General features: G+C 39.3%; 4 protein-coding genes across 8 annotated transcripts; 1 reads left to right on the forward strand and 3 right to left on the reverse strand.

Annotated features, from left to right (window-relative positions):
• The first annotated feature begins 3,372 nt into the window (after nucleotides 1-3,372).
• Nucleotides 3,373-5,955, forward strand: LOC121760571 (transmembrane protein 205-like). The gene is made up of 3 exons (XM_042156218.1): nucleotides 3,373-3,727; nucleotides 4,534-4,753; nucleotides 5,514-5,955. The coding sequence occupies exons 1-3, from the start codon at nucleotides 3,522-3,524 to the stop codon at nucleotides 5,727-5,729; spliced, it is 642 nt and encodes a 213-aa protein (XP_042012152.1). The 5' UTR covers nucleotides 3,373-3,521; the 3' UTR covers nucleotides 5,730-5,955.
• Nucleotides 5,956-7,021: 1,066 nt separating this feature from the next.
• On the reverse strand, nucleotides 7,022-10,284 carry LOC121760581 (phospholipase A1 PLIP2, chloroplastic-like). The gene is made up of 5 exons (XM_042156227.1): nucleotides 9,479-10,284; nucleotides 8,643-9,146; nucleotides 8,487-8,546; nucleotides 7,910-8,326; nucleotides 7,022-7,786 (listed from the first exon to the last, which is right to left on the reverse strand). Exons 1-5 carry the CDS (start codon nucleotides 10,052-10,054, stop codon nucleotides 7,211-7,213), a joined length of 2,133 nt encoding a protein of 710 aa, XP_042012161.1. The 5' UTR covers nucleotides 10,055-10,284; the 3' UTR covers nucleotides 7,022-7,210.
• Nucleotides 10,285-14,354: 4,070 nt separating this feature from the next.
• LOC121786826 (dnaJ protein ERDJ3B-like) lies at nucleotides 14,355-18,414 on the reverse strand. Of its 2 annotated transcripts, none has more exons than XM_042185442.1 (11): nucleotides 17,975-18,414; nucleotides 17,701-17,850; nucleotides 17,468-17,616; nucleotides 17,200-17,332; nucleotides 16,170-16,281; nucleotides 15,670-15,786; nucleotides 15,499-15,585; nucleotides 15,108-15,167; nucleotides 14,917-14,994; nucleotides 14,749-14,820; nucleotides 14,355-14,651 (listed from the first exon to the last, which is right to left on the reverse strand). In XM_042185442.1, exons 2-11 carry the CDS (start codon nucleotides 17,769-17,771, stop codon nucleotides 14,487-14,489), a joined length of 1,044 nt encoding a protein of 347 aa, XP_042041376.1. In that variant the 5' UTR covers nucleotides 17,772-17,850; nucleotides 17,975-18,414; the 3' UTR covers nucleotides 14,355-14,486. The 2 variants fall into 2 exon arrangements, with proteins under 2 accessions (XP_042041376.1, XP_042041382.1); XM_042185448.1 differs by having other exon boundaries at nucleotides 14,355-14,393; nucleotides 14,488-14,651; nucleotides 17,701-18,414.
• A 164-nt stretch (nucleotides 18,415-18,578) lies between these two features.
• LOC121786836 lies at nucleotides 18,579-21,179 on the reverse strand. Of its 4 annotated transcripts, XM_042185460.1 has the most exons (4): nucleotides 20,824-20,963; nucleotides 20,622-20,674; nucleotides 19,909-20,009; nucleotides 18,579-19,523 (listed from the first exon to the last, which is right to left on the reverse strand). In XM_042185460.1, the coding sequence occupies exons 3-4, from the start codon at nucleotides 20,004-20,006 to the stop codon at nucleotides 18,965-18,967; spliced, it is 657 nt and encodes a 218-aa protein (XP_042041394.1). In that variant the 5' UTR covers nucleotides 20,007-20,009; nucleotides 20,622-20,674; nucleotides 20,824-20,963; the 3' UTR covers nucleotides 18,579-18,964. The 4 variants fall into 4 exon arrangements, with proteins under 4 accessions (XP_042041394.1, XP_042041386.1, XP_042041388.1 ...); XM_042185452.1 differs by lacking the exon at nucleotides 20,622-20,674 and having other exon boundaries at nucleotides 20,824-21,179; XM_042185454.1 differs by having other exon boundaries at nucleotides 20,622-20,964.
• Nucleotides 21,180-21,390: the final 211 nt, after the last annotated feature.

Consider the following 21,390-nt stretch of genomic DNA (forward strand, 5'->3'; position numbering starts at 1 on the left):
GAGGGACTTCCCAAACTTATACAATGCAAACCTATCGGATTCAAGTACAAGTTTAAAACCCTTATTCACTAGTATTGATCCTGAAACTAGGTTCTTCCGGATGTCCGGAAAGTGCAGTGCATCCTTCAAGGTGATTGAGACGCCAGACGTCATCTTGAGGATTACATCACCAACTCCGAGGATTTCAGACGAGGCTTGATTCCCCATGTTTATCTTTCTCCCTTCAACGTTGTTGTAGGTGGAGAACATACTCCTATCTGCGCAAACATGTGCAGTAGCGCCGGTATCAATATACCAGCCACCCTTGTTGTTGTTAACAAGGTTGACCTCTTCAGTGACCACAGCAATGAGGTCGTTCTCATCCCAGTCCTTGAACTCCTTCTCAACGACGTGGGCAGCCGGCTTCTTCTTCTTGCTGCGGCAGTCTTTAGCAAAGTGGCCTGGTTTGCCACACTTGTAGCAGTCGCCTTCAAACTTCTTTAAAGGCTGCTTTCCCTTCCCTTTGTCGTTTGGACGGTTTGGGCGAGGGCGTTTGTTGGAGGGACCGCCCCGCTCCAACAGGTTGGCTTTGGCTTCATTTGGGGTGAAGCCCTTAGCCTTTTGATCACTTTTGCGCACGTCAGCCTCAATGCGCAATTTCACGATCAAGTCTTCAAGGGTCATCTGCTTTCGCTTGTGCTTGAGATAACTCTTGAAGTCCTTCCAACTTGGAGGGAGCTTGTCAATGATCGTGCACCTTAGGAATTTGTCGGGCAAGGTCATCCCTTCAGCCACTAATGAGTGGATGATCATTTGGAGCTCTTGGACTTGCTCCATGACGGGTCGAGAGTCGACCATTTTGTAGTCCATAAACTTGGATGCTACAACTTGTTCCGTCCCTGCAGCATTATCTATGCTATACTTCTTTTCTAGGTTTTCCCACATTTGTTTAGATGTGGTTACATTGGAGTATACATTATAGAGGCTATCATCTAATGCACTTAAAATAAAATTTTTACATAGATAATCCCCTTTTCTCCAAGCTTCATAGTCCGCCATGACTTCGAGCCTAGTCTCTTGGTCGCTTGGCGCGGGCGGCTCGTTCTCCGTGAGGAAGTTGGCGACGCCCAATGTTGTCAAGTAGAACAACATCTTTTGATACCACCGCTTGAAGTCAGATCCTCCAAACTTTGGTGGCTTCTCGGCAGGTGGCATCATTCTTGGTGCCAAAGGTGCCGCAGTTGGTCCTTGGAAGGAACCAATTCCGTTGCCCCCGAAGGAGCCAACAACGTGGTTGGGCATAGAGCCCCCACCATTCACGTTAGGCATAGAGCCCGCCATGGTCGTACCAGCCCCGAAGGGACTAGCACCCGCATGAGACCCGAAGGCCCTAGCATTCGTGTGAGACCCGAAGGCCCCAACACCCGTGTGAGACCCGAAGGCCCCAGCACTCGATCCATTAAAGGACCCGAAGGAACCACTCAAAGTGGAACCAACCGACCCACTCGAAGTGGATCCACCAGTGAGCCCAAGGGGGTTAACGAACTCCCAAGGGGTTGTTGAGGAAGAAGGATAGCGCCCGGGAGTGGGCATCATCGTCGGAATCGACGACGTGTTGACAGGTCCAGTGGTCGCCATGGTTGAAGGAATGGCGGCGGTGGTGGCGGCAGCGGTGGTGTTGGATTCCGTCGACATCTCCAGCAAAGGTGTATTAAGTTTCGAAATTTTAAGTTCAGTTTAGAGGTCAAAAACCCTTCAAAAGCAAGTTATCTCGTCTTGCGATTGTTGGTTCTACTGATTACAAGAGATAAAAGCCGGGCGTAATACAACCCAAAGAAGGAATACAAGAAACGAAACTGAACTGAATTACAATGAAACAAATAAACCGTGAATGTTTAGCCGAGTCGAGGAGGCCTCTTCCCGCAAGATGAGATACGCCCCGGTAGTGCTCTTCGGTTTGGCGTTTCGTCCCCAAAGGTAAAACGACTACGTCTCTTTTGATGCAGCACCGCAATCAGTAGAGCTCCGGCGAACTGGATGGAGGAGAGGGCAAAGCTTCGACAGAAAGACAATGCAGAGAGGGAGAGAGCTTATGATGCAGAGAATGCTTGGAATTGTGTGTCCTAATGCAGTGGTATGGCTAGCCTATTTATAGGCCAAGCCACCATGCAGGGTCAACCGAGCCATGAAGGCTCATCATGGCAGATTCGTAACCGATTGCCAAGATCCAAGCCCAAGCCCAAGCCCAAGCCCAATATCAAGATCAAGATCAAGATCGAGATCGGGCTCGGGCCCGGGCCCCGCGCCCACGCCCACGAGCACGGGCTCAGGCGGGGCGGGCGGCGGCGGCGGCGCGCGCGTGTGGGCTTTTTCACCCATCTTGATCCACTATAATTATTAAGTAACATAAAGTCACTTAATTTAAACACATTAAAGATGTATTAATCTTCCAATGTGGGATAATTAACACTAGTTAATTATTCCCTAAGCATATGCTCCAAGCTTTAATTAAAAGCTAATTATGCCCAACTTTAATCCACTATTTCTCACTCACCGGAAATCGGATTTGAGAAAGTGAATATACTACATTTATCTACGTAAAATGTAGATCGACGCTATATCATTTAATTTCACAAAATTAAATGTCTCGTCACATTTATTCTTTGGTCAAAACCATTGACCGGGCATATTTAATCCATGATTTTTACAAGCCTCATGTTAATTTACGAACAAAACTAGTTATCTGGATTAAATCTAAAAGCAATACTCAAATGATTTATCATTATATAATTGGGCTTCCAGTCAATAATTAGCATATAGAGTATAAATTTGAATTAATTATTTTATATATAGAGTATAAATTTGAATTAATTATTTTGTATAGAGTACTTTTTATTCAATATACTAGAGACGATGAAAATGAAGTTCTACTACTAAAGTATTGAAAAGATTCACAAATGAAAAGAAATTATTTAATGCAAACAGCGTAGAGCGGCGCTCTATTAGTTGAATGTCGATTTAGCCATCGACAAACGGAGTAGATTCTAGAGTATAAGCAATGGAGCGGAATTTCTGGCGTAATTCTCAAAAACACATTCGGTCGCGTCATAAGGAATTCTCACGTAGCGGAATTCCCGAAAAAAATATATTTAATGAAAAAAAAGCGGAATTACACAGGTGTCAACATAATGACGGACGTCCGCACGGAATTCCGCAGAACTGCGAATTCCTTCACGGAATTCCGTATCTGTGCAGGGGACGTGTAGTGGCGGACGTCCGCCATGGAATTCTCGCACGCCGGTGGGAATTCCGCGTGGAGGTCCGCCATTGCTGATGCTCCTAAAGCATAGAATGGTGTAAAGAAAATCGGAGTAAATCGAAAGGGCAATCCAGTCAATTAAAGCCGATTTCTTATTCAACAATCCAGACTTGAATGGTGAGGTTTCTATAGAGAGGAAAGTGAATACTTCCCAATCAGTAGTGAGAAGCTGCAGATTACACTTCATTTGTACCTGAATTCTGATTCACTCAACCAGTTAAAGATGGCGTGGCTGACTAGATTTCTCACGGCGGTGGCGTTTTTGGCGATCGGCGTCGTTTTCTCGCCAGAAACCTTCGGATCTAAATCGGACGGCCAGCACTCGCAGTTGCTCCTCTCCTCGCTGAAATTGGCGCACCTGCTCTGCTTCTCCACCGCCTGGGGCGCCGCTCTCTGGGTTACCTTCATCGGCGGCATCATCATGTTCAAGTAAGTATTCTGCTTTTCTTTATTTTGCTTTTTCTCAATCGGAAAGAGTCAAATGACCGCTTGTTCGTTGTTAATTGATGCTATTTTTAGCAATATGGATTCATTTTGGTAGCCGATCTCAGAACGTATGCGGTCTTGTTTTAGAAGTTTTTAACTGCTACGCCTTGTTTATAATTGTTCATTGAAACGGTGTAATTGAAAGTAATTTTAATCTCCTGGGGAGGAATACACTGTGTGAGTGTGTATAGTATATATACGTCACTCATTTGCGAATATAGTCTTGCCCATGTTGTTATGTAGGATTATCGATTATGCTAAGGATAATGCAAATAGCTTTTGATATTACTCCTATTTTAACTATGCATCCCTCTATTTGGTAAGAGAATCCAATAGTTTTAATGGTTGATTTTCAGCATGGGGTGAAATTGGCGAGTGGAATTAACTTAGAAATGAGTTATTGTTAGTATGCATTGAATGGGTATAGTTTGCCGCTAGCCGAACGGGTATGATATGTTTCTGTTTTAGACCCTAATTGTCTTATTGGGCCTAACCCGTCGTCTGTGTGCCTATTTATATAGAAGTAGGGCGCATAACTTTGTAATCTGAAAAACAATCTAAATACAATCTATTCTCTGTTTTCTGCCCGTGGTGGTGAACCACGCAAAATTTGTTTCTCTTTACGTTTCTGTTTGTCTCGATTACACAATTGCTCTATTATGTCACAACAGTTATACTATTGACTAATGCTTGTGAAATACTGAAATTATTCCTATAAAACTCATTTTTGGTTTTATCTTTTTTGTAAGGAATCTGCCTAGGCATCAGTTTGGCAACTTACAGAGTAAGATGTTTCCAGCATACTTTTCCATGGTGGGAGTGTGCTGTGCAGTGGCAGTAGGGTCTTTTGGATACTTGCACCCATGGAAGACGTCGGGGTCGACTGAGAAATACCAGCTCGGATTCCTGCTTGCTGCCTTTGCTTTCAACCTGAGCAACCTTGTTATTTTTACGCCCATGACCATTGAGGTACAAACAATTAGCTTCTAGAGCTGTTAGCAATTAGTGCAAGAATTGCTTTGCTGGACTTGATTGACCTTTTTTATTTGTAATTTTGTTTATGTCTCAAGTTTCCAATGTTTCTTTTGATAGTGATGTAGTATATGATTGGACTCATGACCTTAAACATGTTTATTATATCTAGGATTCTAGTTGCATCTAGCCACAGGGGAGTGTATGATTAGTGCAAGAATTGCAACTGCTGGACTTGATTGACCTTTTTGCTTTGTGATTTTGTTCATGTCTCAGGTTTCTGTTGTTTTTTTGATAGTGAATATGATTAGAGTCGTGACCTCAAATGTGTTTATTACTCCCTCCGTCCACGAATAGGGGTCCCGTTTACTTTTTTGCACTTGTTTTATAAAAATGATAATAAATAGTTAAAGTGTAGAAATGGTAAAGTAAGAGAGAGAATAATGTAGACGGGACTCCTATTCGTGGACGGAGGGGTATATTGTAGGATTCTAGTTGCATATTTGTAACCATGAGGAGAAGGCATTGGAGGGAATGGATTTTTTTTTATATATTTTCTATTCCCCTTCGGTGTTCTTGGCTGTTGCTCTGCTGCTTTATGTGAAGAAAGTTGAAATTTTTGATTCATTTAGCTATAGTTTTATTTTATTGATGTGAACAATTTGATAGGAAAGCACTAGGCATCATTATATCATGCATCTTCCGGTTAGTGTAGCTACCAGCATGTTGAATCTGATTTCATTTGTGGTGCAAGCAGATGATGAAACAAAGGCACAAGATTGAGAGAGAAGTAAATATTGGGGAAGAAGTTGGTTGGACGAAGAACCAAGAAGTTGCAAAGAAAAATCCGAAGCTTGCTGCCATGAACAAGAAATTTGGTATGATCCATGGATTATCTTCTCTTGCTAATATCTTCGCATTTGGTAGTCTTGCCCTCCACTCGTGGTATTTAGCTGGTAAACTCAATCTGTAAATATGCTGCATATCCATTTCATTAGGGAAAAAAAATGCTTGGCTGTATTTACATGTAACATCAAACATTATACCTCTTCCGAAGAAATAATGTGTATTTCAGGACTGAACTTTGAAAAATGTTTACATTTTACAGTTAGGGAAGTTGGCACACTGCTCTCTCTTGGCATACTTATGTGTTCCTTTGGTCAATAAAAAATCAGATTACACATTGTTTGTTTTGACAATATGTTGCTTTATGGTTGATATTGGAAGTTAAGATTTTTGTGATGAATCAATAAATGAGGATGATCAAAACATGTTTTAAGTGAAAGAATGGTGGATTGAGGGTGATGTTTCTCGAGTAAAAACGTGGTGGAGCTTATGAGCTATAAATAGTGTACTGAATAAATTGATTTTGAAGAATGGGTTGTGGATGACCTTAGCAACCAACATTAGAACTATGTTCGCTCAATTTTTAAGTTCGTTGGTGCATAGTGAATTTGAGGTGTCTCTATGACTTTCGCTCCATGTCTTCTTTTTTATATCATGACCGGCCTTGTAGAAGCATTTATAGAAATGCTTTCATTTGCCAAAATAAAACAGAAATTTTCCTATAGTTAGGTAAGAATTTCTTTTCTTGGAAGTATTTAAATAGTCCCTTTAATAGACACATTTCTCACGTCAAGTTTGGAAATTGCAGCAACATTCTATTGCCATTCAATTTTGATGTCATTGAGAAACAGTGTTACAACTGTGAGGTTGAAATTTATTTAGGTAGACAACAATTTTTTGTAAGTTTCTGTTGCATGTAGCGATCATTATGCTGTTATTCCAACGTTATTTTATTTTGGCCATGTGTTGTCAGTGAAACCTTAAACGTGCATTTTGCCTGCAAACATTGATATCGATGTTTTGACGAGCCTTTTTATCGTTCGCAATATTTCAATCAATAAATATTGGTAAAACTCAAAATAATACTACTATTTACTAACTACAAAATCGTCATTAACCATCACTTTAACCACTTTTTTTGTCTTTCAATCTTGGACTTCAACAATCTCTTTTCCCCATATAATTGACTCAATTTCATATAAAAAGGCATGTTGTTCAATATTAATGTTTTTTTTATTCTTAGCAAATTGCTGTTGTGACAATGCCCTATGTGACAAACTCAAACTCGTAATGTTTCTCTCTCTCCCATATTTTACCAATTGTATTTGATATCTTACTTCAATTTACATTCGAGCCAATACACTGTCATAAAATGCTAATGTATGTAACACAACAAAGTCATCCAAATTGAAGTACATATACATAAATAGATATTCATATATATAAGACCAATAATCGTGTAAATTTCCATAGCGTCTGCAATTTCCCCACTGCAAACCAAATTATTGCCCCTCCATTGGTAAAACGAATAAAGAATCATCTTCTTCTATTATTATTGCAAACCCTTGTGAAAAATCATCACCAAAAGTTTGCAAAAGGTGTTTTTGATCAATTAAAATTGACCAAACTAAAGGCTCCCAATATTAATAATCTAGCAGGAAACAAGAACACCACCAGCAGATGCATGTGTTGAGAAGCAACTAACCGACTAAACCGTTTCAACGACTCCCGCCCCGTGTGAACGACGCCGGAGAAGTTCAACTGCCCCTGCCTGACCATGCTGCTCGGCCTAGTAACTATGATGCCGGCATTTATCCCTCCCGGTGCAACGAGTGGCCACCAGGCTTTCCTGCGGCGTTCTCTCCTCGCCTTCCTGATGCGTTTCAGCTCGAGCTGGATGAAGTTCCTGACGGATTTGTAGTAAGAGTTCATGTCGTGGTCTCGTTGGATGGAGCCACCGGAGCCGTATGCAGCACGGTCGCTCAGGATTTCAAGAGGGTGAGGCGAGTTCAAGAATACGGCCTGTGCAGCTTGGATCTGCTTCTCTGCTTCGTCATCATCGTCTGCTTCCCGACAGGTCAGCAGATAGAGGCCGCTGCCCGAGGGGAGGAGGTCGTGGCTGGGTGAGAATTTGTCATCTGGTTGGAGAATCAAGAAATCCCCCATTGGAGTGTATAACACCTTCTGTTGATGGAAAATTGTGAAGACAGTTAGTTTCATGCATCGCAATGGATCAACATTGTTCGTGTATCGATTAAAATGCTCTTAAACAGTTGTTCGTGTATATATATATATATATATATATACCTGTTTGTTGAGGCATGAAAGATTGCGGAAGTTCTTATTCACAGCCTTGAGAAATTCAGCAACATGGTTGGGGTAGTTGCATGAGAAAGCTCGTGGAACGATGTCCCGGTGCATCGTGATCGATTTGACATGATGGCGAGGCAACCCCAGATCGCGCAGCAGGCGATCCCCGCCACACATGATTGACGGTGACCCAAAAGTTATCACAGGAAGTAAAGAAGAACGAGGCGCTTCGCCCCTTATCAGCAACATGAGATTTACTAGCAACGACAGACTTCCACCGAGTGAGTGACCTGAGAAATGGAATCTGGCATGTTCACCGTGAGATTTGAGATGCTCGTGGATTTCAGGCAACATTTGCTCATAAATCCCTTTCGCTGCCTCGTAGATACCTCTGTGCACGAGTACGTCCAGACCCTATAAAGACACAATGCATCAGATTTTCAATGTCGCGAAACACACATCGATGAACAGTGATTATAAAGCAACTTGTCAGACATCATCATATACATTTGAAGGCCAACAACTAGAAATTATAAGAGAAATTTTGTGATATGGTTAGATTATGTATAATTACCTCAAACTGAATGGGCTCAAACAATAGATTAGCTTTCCATGAAGCCAGCGACTCTGACCCCTGAAACGACAGGTTTGGAAAGTTCGAGTTAGCAACATTAACATATAACAAGCTAGTCGCAACGTGGATAAACCAAGGAGAGCATCACACCCCTACCTGTATGACAAATAATCTTGTGGCATTTTGATCATCATCACAAACAAACCACTCACAAGGTGAGGATTTCGTGGAGTTGAGATCATCTGCAACGGCCTGCTTTACTTCCTCCTTTGCAGCAACAACTGCAGTGACTGAGTCTGTGGTTGCCATCAACGAGGCCACATCCTCATTCATGCTTTCCTCATCCAGGTCCTCGTCACTCACTGTCGATTTGGATGATTTCAACCGGAGAATGCTTCTGGTGTGTGAGTGCAAATAGGAAGCCGCAGTGGCTGCAATTTGATAGGCAGCATACAGTCTTATTCCATCAGCCTTCGCCTCACCAACATTTCCACTCTCTGTTCCATCGGATTCATCATCCTGAGCTTCAGCTGCGGTCTTTAGTTCTCTTTGCCTCTCTTCAGCTGACATCTTCTCTTTCTCAACTCTCATCGCTTGTTCCTTTTTCTCCAACGATGAAGTCACAAGCCGTAGTCCGTGGTGTCTCAGCAGATGTCCTGGCTGCAACACCATTCCACATAAACCAATCAGCACCACGGAAGTCAACTATGAATCAACAACTCGGACAAAAAACAAAGCTAGGATTCAATCTATGATATAAGTATGTCATAATCATCAACAATAAAACACTTAATTATCACAAAGCTATCAAACTCTACAACCCTAATTTCTACTGGAGAAAGCCTCAAGAATCAAGACTGACTCAATAAAGAAGATCAAAATTAGTCCAAATTCCCCAAAAACTGCTACTTCATGAAATAGTCATCATACAATTCAATCAGCATTCCTACATTGATAGATTATATAACAATTAAGCAACAAATAGAGTATACCTTAATTTGGGATATTGAATAAGCCAAACTCCCCAAATAAGACATCTGCGAATAAAATCTAGCTTCAGCAAGAGGCACCTTTCGCAGCAATTTCGAGAACGATTCTCTATCAAATTCCTTCTTTTCTTCGTCATCATCATCATCATCATCGTCGTAGCAGCAAACATCGCAGCTTTCATTCTCTCCACCGCAATTTTTGCCGTCTTCTTGCAATTTCACCCCCAACTCCTCAACCAGATCACCGTGTTTTTCCTCCTCTTTCCACAGAGATCTCACATGCAAAATCTTAAAAACCCAATTCCCATTCACATTCCCATTCCGCTCCTCCTCTTCGATTTCTCTGACGACATCCCTCTCGTCCACCAAAACGGCGTCGTCGACCGCGATTGCCGGTTCGCACCGGTTTTTTCCGCCGGGCCATAGGGATCTGAGGGGGTGGCGGAAAGTGAAACCCCAGGGCGAATTCTTTGGCTGCGCCGCGGAGATCGACGGCCTATCGCTGAGGCGGAGATCGGCGGCTGCGATCGGAGGCGCCGCCATGGCGTGGATCCCCACCTTGAACCACAAAGCATCCATTGTGGATTTTTGGTGCGGTTTGATCTTCTAAATAAATCTTGCTCTGTAAATAGGAGTAGTGTACAAGATTATTTGTGTCTGTGTGTGTATAGGGAGTCGGAGAATGATAACGTCAGCCACAATCTTTCCTCTGAAGAGGTTAGAGAGAGTGCAGCTAAAAGAATACAGATACAGACGACCAAACTGTGTCTCGCTCCCTCTTTCTTTCTGTAATTTGATTTCTTCTTTAATGCCAGCCAGCAACTACAATTACTCCACTTTTCATGGAAAAGGGCATTAAATTAATTAAATAATAACTGGAAACTTACCAATTAAACGACGTCGTGTCTCCACTAATCAATTCTTAATATATTTTTTTCTCTAATTATGTCTTGACTACTAGTACTATACTTTAATGTTATTTTAAATATAGGTAATCATACTATAAAAATTAATTTTAATTTATAATTCTTATTCAGAAAAATTATACATTTATCGACCTTTCATGATATTTAACATGGTGACATCACATGGATTATGTGATAAGTATGATCAGATATTTATATTTAAATCTAAAACTGACTTTCATAAAATAGTTGTTGTGTAACATGTGAGAATGTTATGATCGGACTCAAGACTCAAAACATAATGTTTAACATGCCTACCATGGAGAAAATAGGATGTACATTTATTCAATTTTATTAGCTATTGAGTATTACTAAAACGATTCTTTTTCTTTATATATCTGGCGGAAATTGTTAGAATATGTGTTTTGTAATGATTTGTTACTAGTTTAACATTGATTCTTTCCAACTTTTTTCTAGTAGTTTAAACGATAAAGAAGGGAACACACGCAGTGGCGGGTCCAAGATTAGAATACGGAATTTATTTTACTAGTTTGGTTTTAGACGGACATGACAATGACATGCTATTTTTTTCGGTCTTCGGGGCGACGTAAGAGGCAAACAGACAGGGCAGACATGGCAATTTTACATACAAATTAGGGGTTCTTAGTCGTACGGATCTCTCACCCCCTAGATGTTCTCTAATTTTCTACAGTAATTTTTAAATATGTTCGACAAAATATCAATAGAAATCAGTTAATATAGATTTTGAATAAAAAATAATTATAATCACAGTTAATATAGTAAAAATAATATAAAGTGATAAATAGGAACAAAATAAAAAATTTCATACATTCATAAAAAGTATTAATGCTATGCGAAAATATTATGTGAAGTAATAGTACATAGGTTCATGTTAAATGCAAATAATAGTGTATATTTTGTATGGCATATTTTCGAATATTACGTGACATAAACCTAATTGGGCGATGATAATAACATGGAGCTAAGAATATAATTAATTAATTAATTATACCTCAACAGGAAAAGAATTAAAAGTATGTTGATTGTTTTCCTCGCCATATCTGACGTGGTGAGAGAAATGGAGCCCACATTATAGCCATGTCATTATGCTACGGATGAACTACCAAGATCGCGTGACGTGTCGGTAAAGTGGTGTATGGGCTAGATTTGTGGCGTTAGGTTGCCGGTGCCAGTTTTCTTCCAGCGATAAAGACACGTGTAGTGAACGTGGCTATGTTCTTTGATTTATTTGTGGATGAATATTCAAATTGTTACAACTCTCTGAAAAATAACATCAAGTAAACCAAACCATGAGGCAAGATCTATGATTAATGTTATTTTATTTTGTATGTGGAAGTTTCTTTTTTTTAACAACAATTAATGCAAAATGTAATTAGACTGTCGTATAGTCGTTGTAAATTAAGAAAACGGACAAACTATTCACCATACAAATTCATTTGACATCCACGAAGGGGAGAATGAAACAAATTTGAAATTGGAAATATATTTTGTGAGCACCTATTTTCAAATCAATAGAGTCAATACTTTTCATAAAATTTAAACGATGGCCCATGAGATTTAGTAACTGCGAGTATTTAATTGTCCAAACTAATTTCCACCAACTATATCAATTTCTGAAAATATATATTTTGAGATTTCTATACTCATACATTTTGTTTTATTAGTTAAGTGTACATATTTTATTTTTAAAAGAGTTAATATTCTTAAAAAAACTGGTGGCCATTTTCAAAATATTAGTCAATTTAAGATATGGAGTACATGAGTAGTAGCTATATAACACTCCCTCCGCCCGCGAATAGGAGTCACATTCAATTTCAGCACGGATTTTAAGAAAGTGGGTGAAACAAAGTTAGTGGAATATGAGTGTCACTTGTATATATTAGTTTTAAATAATGTATGAGTGGAATAAGTCAGTGAAATGCGGGGCTTCTTTACCATTTATGGTAATTATGAACCGGAATTCCTATTCGCGGACGGAGGGAGTACCACGTTATGCTAACCGAAAACAATCACTATTTGAAGATAAAGTAAAGATAACTTACACAAAAAGACTTCACCTTATTAAGCACTCGAACTTCTCCAAAATTTCACTAGTAGTGAACGATTGACAACAAGACTATAACTTGCTATCTAAGTGCGAACACAACCCATTCACCATGTGATCCCTCTAGCATAAAATTGAAATATGGTGAACAATGTGTGATGCATGTTGCTCCAATGTGCTAACAATTTTAACATGGCACGAACACATAAAGTTAATGGGTTTGGGTCCTTATCGGTTTGACCAAACACGAATCTGATGATTTCGGGTTAGTTCAGGTTAAGCTCGAGCTAACCCATAAAAAAATAATACAAGTATTACTCGTGTTATATTATATAATTTTATTATACTTAATTTTATTATTTTAGATTTAAATCATGATAAAGTTTTACTTGTGTTATATCATATGATTTAATTGTGTAATAGTTTTATATTTTATCTTGTAACATCAAGTTTAAATTGTTTAATACTTATCAAGTTCGGCTCGTTATTGTGGCGTGTCAACTTGAATGTATCGCATCGTTAATGGTAGGGTTTGAAATTTTGTGATACAACACAAAAAATTGACACGAACACGCACAAAGATAATGGATTTGGGTCAAGCATCATTGAGTGTAGGTCCTTATCGGGTCGGCCCATAAGAATCCTAGGTTTTCGGGTTGGATTTGAGTTAAGTTTTATTGGGTTAGGTCGAACAATAACAACCCAACTCACAGGATCTGCCAACCTTGGTTAATTTCTAATGCCAAAGATCTCGGGTTTGAGTTCGTTATGACATAGCCTTTAAAAATTTATACTCCTATATTTTTTTATCTATTGAAAAAAAATAAAAATAAAGTTTGTGAACAACACTCTTGATGCTTCCTCTTAAACATAAACTAAAGTTGCAACAAACTCTCACACATGAAAATCACGTAAAATAACGATGCACGAGTTTTTGAAATGCGACGAACACAATACTTAAAGATGACAACTTGGAATGAAAAGACTTTCTTAATGTGTGGTAGTGAAAAGAGTAATTGTTTATGTTAAGACAAATTAAGTTCGGATTTGAATTGGTATCACATAAGATTTGTCCGCTTTCATTCAAGTAGCTCTTGACAAAATTACGATTGTAAATAAAAGCACGTTGGACAACTTCTGGTCAGCATAAACCTTGGATAAGAGGAAATGTAAGATTTAAAAAACATGATTCATGCATTTTAAACCTTCAGATATACTTTGTCTAATAGTATATAACACTGGTAAGGGGCATTTACTTTTTCGGATTAATCTAGATACTATAAAAATTTTATACAGATTCATTGTTTACAAAAAATAGGTCTGAAATTTTGAGATATCCCAATGCCTATTATAAACATTTTTTATTTGGATTAAAAAAAATCAATTATATAATGGCCTATTCAGAAAAATTTAAACAGCACACCTTAGGGCTTCGAGGATGAAAAATAGGAGTACTATTAGATCTCATAGATTTCTTAAAAAATTTAAAAAGGCCCCCATCTACTAGTTACTAAATTACTATGGTATACGCTATAAGCGTTTGATTTCCTCCACAAATTTATGTAGGCAACTTGCCTACATACATCTAAGTCTATGGAAAAAAATTCTACAAAAGTCCGAATTACTATAATCTAGATTTTCAGTTCGAGAAACTGGTTTAATTATTTAGGCCCGATGATATTTAAAGGTGTCAACAAATTAACCTATCCAAATTGTTTTCCTAAAGCCCATGAATTCGAACCGGAACTGCAAACCCGGTCTGCTTATGGTTCCACTCCCCTTGGAACCAGAACCGGCAGCAACACTATTTGCATCCCGGCCCCAACCACCGAGCAGGTCACGGGCTTGTAGTCGCAGAAGTTGAGTTTTCAGTAGCACAAGGAAGAAAGAATCAGAATGGTTACATCTCTCTCTCCACAGAGGATCTCTACGATTTTAACAAAATTGTGAAGAGTATGAAAATAGTTCCTACAACCAAAGATCTGTAAAACTCAAATCGTGCTACAATATATAAATCTTACTATAGCTGCGCTAGTATTTCCTTGATCTTTGTCTTCTGCTCATCCGTCAATGAGGTCGGGAAAACAACCTCAAACGCCACGTATAAATCGCCCTTCTTGTTATTAAAATGTAACGGCATGCCTTTGCCTTTAAACTTCCTCACTTGCTTCGGTTCTGTGATTCCCTGTTATAAAATTCAGAAATCCTTGGAAATCAAAATGCGACAATTCATGATCTTATACGAATATATGTAAATATTGCGACTAAGAATGTTCATTCACCTTGGAGCTGATGTCCACCAAATGCTCATCCAGGTGTTTGACAGTCTTCTCAAAACCAACAAGAGCTTGAACCTGAGATAGAGAGGGAGTTTTAATTTGGCATTACGTATTACCTTTAAACACAACAGATCTCACATAATGTAAGATTCTCCAATATGGAAACATTACCAAAGTAATAGTGACTGTTGTATGCAGATCATTGCCTTCCCTTCTGAACCGGTCATGAGATGCAGTACGTATGCGAAACTGCCATATGAGTTTCAAACCGTCAGAATGAAGAATGAAATAAAATTATGAGAGTCAGTCAATCTACGGCCAGTCTGCCCCAAAAATAATAAAATGAAAAATATGAATCGAACCTTAAGATCTCCTGCTTCGCCATCAATGATTGGTTCACCTTCTTCATAAAATACCACTTCCTGTCCGAAAATGAGATCTGTCTTGCTTTAGTTGACATACTCAGCATAAAAATGATCAAAGTTGCTAATCGTGTTTACTAGAGAAGCTGTTCAAGAAAAAGGCTATGTTTGTTTTCCATGCATATTCATTACTAGCTGAACTTAAGGTTAGCTAACCTAGTTTGACTCTATACAGGCATCTAAAAACTTTGGAGATTAGTGCTTAAAGAGAGTGGGATTGATAATTCATGAAATGAGAGCAACGGAGGTAAAACCAGTCGAGTATGACAGATTTTTAGAAGCCACGTTGAAACTTGGAACTAAATTTTGAACTGTTGGGGGGATTGCTTACTTGTCCATCCTGCATTGCTTTCTCGATATCCACAGTAATAAAATCACCTTCCCTTTCATACTTCACATTTGGGCACTTTTCACATACCTGGAAAAGAAATAAAACAGGATTGGTGAGTGACATCTTGCACTTCAAAATGTGATTGCATTTGCTCATTGGCGAAAGATATACCTGCTTTGTCATTTGCTGAAACATCCCAAGACCAATTTGTTTGTGGTAAACCTCATTTTTACAGTTGCACCTCCTCTTCCCTGGAGCTGGTTTTATTACGTTTTTTACCCTCCAAACCTGATAGATTGCACATCCCAAATATTTATGAGCAGCCATGCAATTGTTATGAAAATCCAAATTTTTATAGTGTGTTACAAAAGTTTTTATTTATTTATTACGAATAGGCATAGGCAGGTCAACATTTCATGCAGATGAAGACATATACAACCAGAATGAATCAAATATCAAACATGCAAAAGCCATATTCAGACTATAAACAGTTCAAAAAAACATATCCTTTCCTTTTATATATGAGCTGCCAAAACCATAGCTGCAAGCAGCCAACTGGGCAGTATAATATTCTACTTTGCACATTTATAGACATTATATCATCATCTCTTCATAATTTCAAATATATTTGTAGAGGTATATGTATATATTGTTGTTTCAACATTCAGTACCTTCAAAGTACCCCCCATATACAAGTCTTCAAGTGTGGCATCCAAATCAACAATTACATCATCACCTTTCACAACCCTCTCTTCCTCTTCCATGGGACCTCCACCAAAGAAACTAAAAAGTGTTACTTTATCAGAAAATTATCTCATGAAAGCATGAACAATATTTCAATTTGCATAACCAAACAAGGGATAAGGTCATACATGAACAATTCCAATCCACACAGAAAGCATCAACACTACAATATGTCGAGTATAAGCTTAGTGGACAAGTATCAGTTTGATTCAAGTTACTCTTCATGGTGAACATAGATTACTTAAGTAAGGTCGTACCATAAATTACCTTAGACAACAAACACAGTATTGTACAAATTGATTATCAACCTACAAATACAGCACTGTGTGTTAGATGGAGTTCACTGATAGCAATGTCCATGGAAAAACTGAATAGTCATGTTTGAAACTTTCAATTCAAGATAACGTTGATAGAGCAACAGCTAGAAAATGACACAGGGACAGAGTAACAAAACTAAGCAGCAAAAGACCATTGGGAGAGTTTCATACCTGATGGTAATACCACGCAATTAAACTGTTAAATAAGTAGCAGTTAACACATTAGTGGGGTAATAGTTCTACAAGTTATTCACACTTCTCTCGCCTAATTCAGAGGCACAAGATACAAACAGACAAAACTCACTATAGTATGTCTGGGTTTCCTTAAGTAAGCTTTTTGATATTTTCTTATATTAACAATAGTCAAGCTGGCAGCAAATGTATGCAATCTTAAACTTAATCTAAATCAGAGAAAAGAATGATGTTAACTTTCAACTTGTCGGGCAAGCTTGTAACGCTGAACTCCTTAACAAGAAGCAATAGAAAGTACTATGTTTACCAAACACAAGCTGCAATATTCCTTCGTTTTCAAATTGAGAATAATAAATTCAATTAGCTACAATGATGGAATGCACACAAGTAAACCAGCATAGTATTCACAACGAGAAGTTAAAATAAACATAAATGTGAAAGCACTTACGAGCTAAAAATATCTTGAATATTCATACCGCCTCCTCCTCCTCTCCCACCACTAGCCGCATGCTGCTTGAGACCTTCTTCGCCATATCTATCATATATACCTCTCTTCTCGCTATCCGACAAAACCTCATAAGCTACACATTCGGACGATGCAAAACAATCACATTTTTAGGAATAATTCACTAATGCCGACTGCTGAATGATGATAACATTTTTTCCCAGATGTTTCGATTGACAAAAAGGAAATCATGACCAAAAAAATGGAATACCGTTATTAATTTCTGCAAATCTCTTGTTCGCCTCCTCGTTCCCTTGATTTTTATCCGGATGATACTTCAACGCGAGCTTCCGATACGCACGCTTTATTTGCTCATCCGAGGCGCCTTTCGGAACATGGAGAACATCATAGTAGCTCTTCCTGTTAGATGTGAAAAATCAGTAAAATAAATCAAACCGGAGATTTCAATCTGTTCACAACAGAATCGAAAATCATAACGCTTACGCTGCAATGGCGATCAGGCAGTATGCCGCGAAGCAAAAAAACAGCAATAACTTTGATCTCCGATGTGCCATGACAAGAGGCACGGAAATCAAAATTACAAACGGAAAAGCTAGGGCTTCCAAACGGGTCTCACGCCAGCAATGCGAACAGCTTGAAGAAATTACCGAATTTTTTGAATCAGTACTATACTAGTATAACCGATTGGACGTATACGTAAGAAGTGGAACACCGCCAAGAGATTTCTCTCTTCGCGAGTAACAGAGAGAAGCTGTACCGCGGAAGAAGAGTATGAGCTTTTCATATGTGCGATAGTTCGAGTGAGGAAGGTTTCCATACACAACGCGGTCATGTGAGAACTGGCCAATCAGAGCACGCTCCTACTTGCTTGCAGCCTTGCACCAATCAGAACCGTTATTTTATTCATCTTGACTTTATTTCGTGTAGTTTGGGTCGAATGGCCGGTTCAATCAAATCGGTTGTAAAACCGGCTGTCACTACTATCGTTTGCCATTTAAAGACACGTTTTGACTCGCCACATTTCTGGTAGTATTTTACCACTCTGCTTACTTACGTTTCATAAGTTTTTTTGTACTGATCTTGGTTGTATAATTGTATCGTTTCTCAAATCACATTTGTGGCTTCTGAAGGACACTCAATACAGGAAAATACTACGTCAAGCGGAACGGCGTGCATGCCTTCTTCAACGTCCGGAATCTCACTTGCATATAAAGCTCCGCAAAAAAAATACTTGAGCATATCTAGCTCATCTAAATCACGTTTATGTATAGATGCAAATTCAGCGTCTAAAAAAACAAGCTGATGTAACTGCAAATATTGCCAATAAAGTTAAAACTGAAACTAAATAGACCACCATCATATTTATCCATTAAGTGTGGTCTTATATCATAAAAGCTGACGAAGATTCGAATACGTACACGCAACTCTGCTCTTGGCTTAAAAGATGCATCTCTTATCACTTACAAAGACCGAATCAAATTTGGTTGGTTCAATTCCAGAAAATATGTTAGTTAATCCGCCATGACTGAGATCACAAAACATAGATGAGAAATTTTCATACTCGCAGAAGCATAACCTGAAGTGAAGCTGATCGATGATGACTCAACTGGCAAGCAACGTGGCCATACATCAATGAGTCAATGAGACAAGAGACTATTTCTTTGCTCTCTCTCTAGCTATGTCAGGTGAGACTTCAAAACATATCAAAAGCCAACCACCAAGTGCCACTGGGCAACATTGTTTTCATTCATTCGCCAGCAGATTCGTCGTCTTTCATCTCCACGCCGAGAGCCCCACAAGACTTCTTCTTGTCTTCACTCTCAGACATGCTCAAAGGTGTAGATTCGGCGATAGGATAGTCCCCCCTCTCATCAACGTCAAGCTTCAAGTAGGAACATGGCCGCTCCTCAACTTCTATATTGTTCCCGGTCTCTTGTCCGGGACTAAGCTGCATTTCAAATTGAGCCAGCCCTAAAGGCTGCGCTCTCATTTGGACAGATCGTAAAAGAGCAGCCCGTCTCAAGTCAGCTGAGTGGCATATGTCACTGGGCGATGATGGGAAACGACCCTCGGTATCAGAACCACGCTGCCGAGACTGTGGTGAAGCTGAAGAAGAAACGATGGATCCATGGGAAGGATATGAGGTGGTAGAAGGTCCTGGCACGAAGGGCTTTTGGCATCTATAAGGAGATACGGGGCTAGTGGGAGCACTCTCAGGCTGAGAAGAACAGGTATTAGAACTCTCGTAGTACCTCGAGTCATCTGAATCTTCAGACATTGGTGAATACTGTACAGATGTTTCATCCCTGAAATCACATATGACTACAAAAATCAACTTTCAAGGTTGTGGATGCATGTCAAAGCATTAGAAGATAGGAAAATATAGCACTCTCAAACCAACTAAAACTACATTGACTTTACGTACCCTCATCAGACAATCAACATCCTCACAAGAAACCGTCAAACATCAAGATGGAGCAACACTTAGTCGACCCCTTAGTGTTTCAAAGTATTCTTTAAGGAGTATTAATGCATACTCTAAGAGTCACCGAGGATTTAGTTGATTTCTAGTTCCAAGTCATCCTAATCGAAATATTACTTGGATCCCCATCGTGTGACTTTACCAAACAACTACCCAATAAGACATATGCTATGACTTTATACAATACCAACAGAAGGAACCATGCTCACCTAAGATACGGCATCATCGTATCAGACCTTACAGGAGAATCCATTAGATTGTCAGACAGTGTATCTCCAACGGTCAGCCCGTTCAAACTTGAAGCCATGATCTGCAAGAACCAGTTTTAAATGTAATATGTGCCATAAAAAATGCACACACATTACACCTCATCCAGGAGCATAGCAAACAGATGAAGAAGCATCCCATATGAGAGGTGGAAAAACAACAAGTTATATCGACCTAGGGCATCGGTTGGATTCAATCTATTAGTTCAATTTACTTAGGGCATCGGTCGGGTTCAAAGCCAATGACAAGGTCATCTACTCCACTAACTAAACCACTCCGATTTTAGCTACCTGTACCCACTCTAGTTAGATTGACCAAGGGCTTCTGTGGGATTCAAATCCAGTGACCTTTCTGTGAGGAGGACTCAAATCCATGAACTAGACCGCATCGAAAAAGGGGGAGAGCAGAAAGAAGAGGCGAATTTCCAACAACAATATCTATTTTCAGCCACAATTCTAGTCACACGCCGATCACAATCCCAACAGCTAAGCAAAATGTAATGAACATACATGTTGAAATGCCATAAAAAAGCGCATAAAATACGAAACTAAATAGCCTCAATTGAACTTGTTCGTACGAAAATATCACTTTGAATTCAGAAAAAACTCAAAATATTCTGCATAGTGTTTAACTCGAATAATTGCAACGGAATCACCTCAATTTCCTGCTCGAAATTCCAATGGATCCATAATTGAAAAAATAATTTTCCTGCACAAACTTTGCATCGATCCATAGTTGGAAAGATATATATATTCAAAATAACTCATTAGAACATGCAGTCAAGGAAGCTAGACGCGGAAACACGAAAAAGAGAGAGAGAGAGACCACCAGAAGAAAAATAGAAAGAAAATTCAGACCTCGCTAAGATACCGCTTGTGAGAGTTGAGATTATCAACGTAAACCTCATCTTCCGGATCTCTGCCTCGTTTAGCGCTCGGTGGCGCCGGCGAGGAAGACGACGGCGAAGCGGCGGAGCTACCTTCGGGTCCCATTTCCCACGATAATTAATTTGTTTCGCACACTCCCGTCACTTCATAACATCCCCAAAACGAAATTTAAATGAAATTGCAGTGCGACAAAAAAGCAAATTTAGCATTTGACCCTGGAAAAAGCGAAGTGATTGGAAGAAGAGATTAAAAAACGAAAAAGTAAAGGACGGACGATCTCAGTCGTTCACTTTTTTAGGCTGCTTCAGGAAATTTGGAATTCGGGATTTGATTAAATTGAATTAAAATATTACTACTATTATTTGTTTTCCAATGTTTGTCGGGTCCTGTCCCGGTTTGAGGGTTGGATCCTTGTATTGGAAATGGGTCGTAAATTGGGTAGGGTCATGTTAGAGTATCCACTATAAGGCGGACACGCCCAATAGCCCCGCCCCAGTTTTTGTCCATAGCCCCAATTTTGTTGTCCATAGCCCCAAA

Source organism: Salvia splendens, chromosome 2 (genome assembly GCF_004379255.2).
Source record: "Salvia splendens isolate huo1 chromosome 2, SspV2, whole genome shotgun sequence".
NCBI classification, from domain to species: domain Eukaryota; kingdom Viridiplantae; phylum Streptophyta; class Magnoliopsida; order Lamiales; family Lamiaceae; genus Salvia; species Salvia splendens.

Coding starts and splice junctions, on each gene's coding strand:
- LOC121786836 (XM_042185452.1), bottom strand. CDS start 20,958: ATGGGACCCGAAGGTAGCTCCGCCGCTTCGCCGTCGTCTTCCTCGCCG. Junction 20,010..20,823: donor ACAAGCGGTATCTTAGCGAG/GTCTGAATTTTC, acceptor TGGTTCTTGCAG/ATCATGGCTTCAAGTTTGAA. Junction 19,524..19,908: donor ACGATGATGCCGTATCTTAG/GTGAGCATGGTT, acceptor ATGTGATTTCAG/GGATGAAACATCTGTACAGT.
- LOC121786826 (XM_042185442.1), bottom strand. CDS start 17,771: ATGGCACATCGGAGATCAAAGTTATTGCTGTTTTTTTGCTTCGCGGCA. Junction 15,586..15,669: donor TTCAGCAAATGACAAAGCAG/GTATATCTTTCG, acceptor TTTCTTTTCCAG/GTATGTGAAAAGTGCCCAAA. Junction 14,821..14,916: donor CAACAGTCACTATTACTTTG/GTAATGTTTCCA, acceptor TCTCTATCTCAG/GTTCAAGCTCTTGTTGGTTT.
- LOC121760581 (XM_042156227.1), bottom strand. CDS start 10,054: ATGGATGCTTTGTGGTTCAAGGTGGGGATCCACGCCATGGCGGCGCCT. Junction 9,147..9,478: donor ATTCAATATCCCAAATTAAG/GTATACTCTATT, acceptor ATGGTGTTGCAG/CCAGGACATCTGCTGAGACA. Junction 8,547..8,642: donor CAAGATTATTTGTCATACAG/GTAGGGGTGTGA, acceptor CTGTCGTTTCAG/GGGTCAGAGTCGCTGGCTTC.
- LOC121760571 (XM_042156218.1), top strand. CDS start 3,522: ATGGCGTGGCTGACTAGATTTCTCACGGCGGTGGCGTTTTTGGCGATC. Junction 3,728..4,533: donor GGCGGCATCATCATGTTCAA/GTAAGTATTCTG, acceptor CTTTTTTGTAAG/GAATCTGCCTAGGCATCAGT. Junction 4,754..5,513: donor TTACGCCCATGACCATTGAG/GTACAAACAATT, acceptor TGGTGCAAGCAG/ATGATGAAACAAAGGCACAA.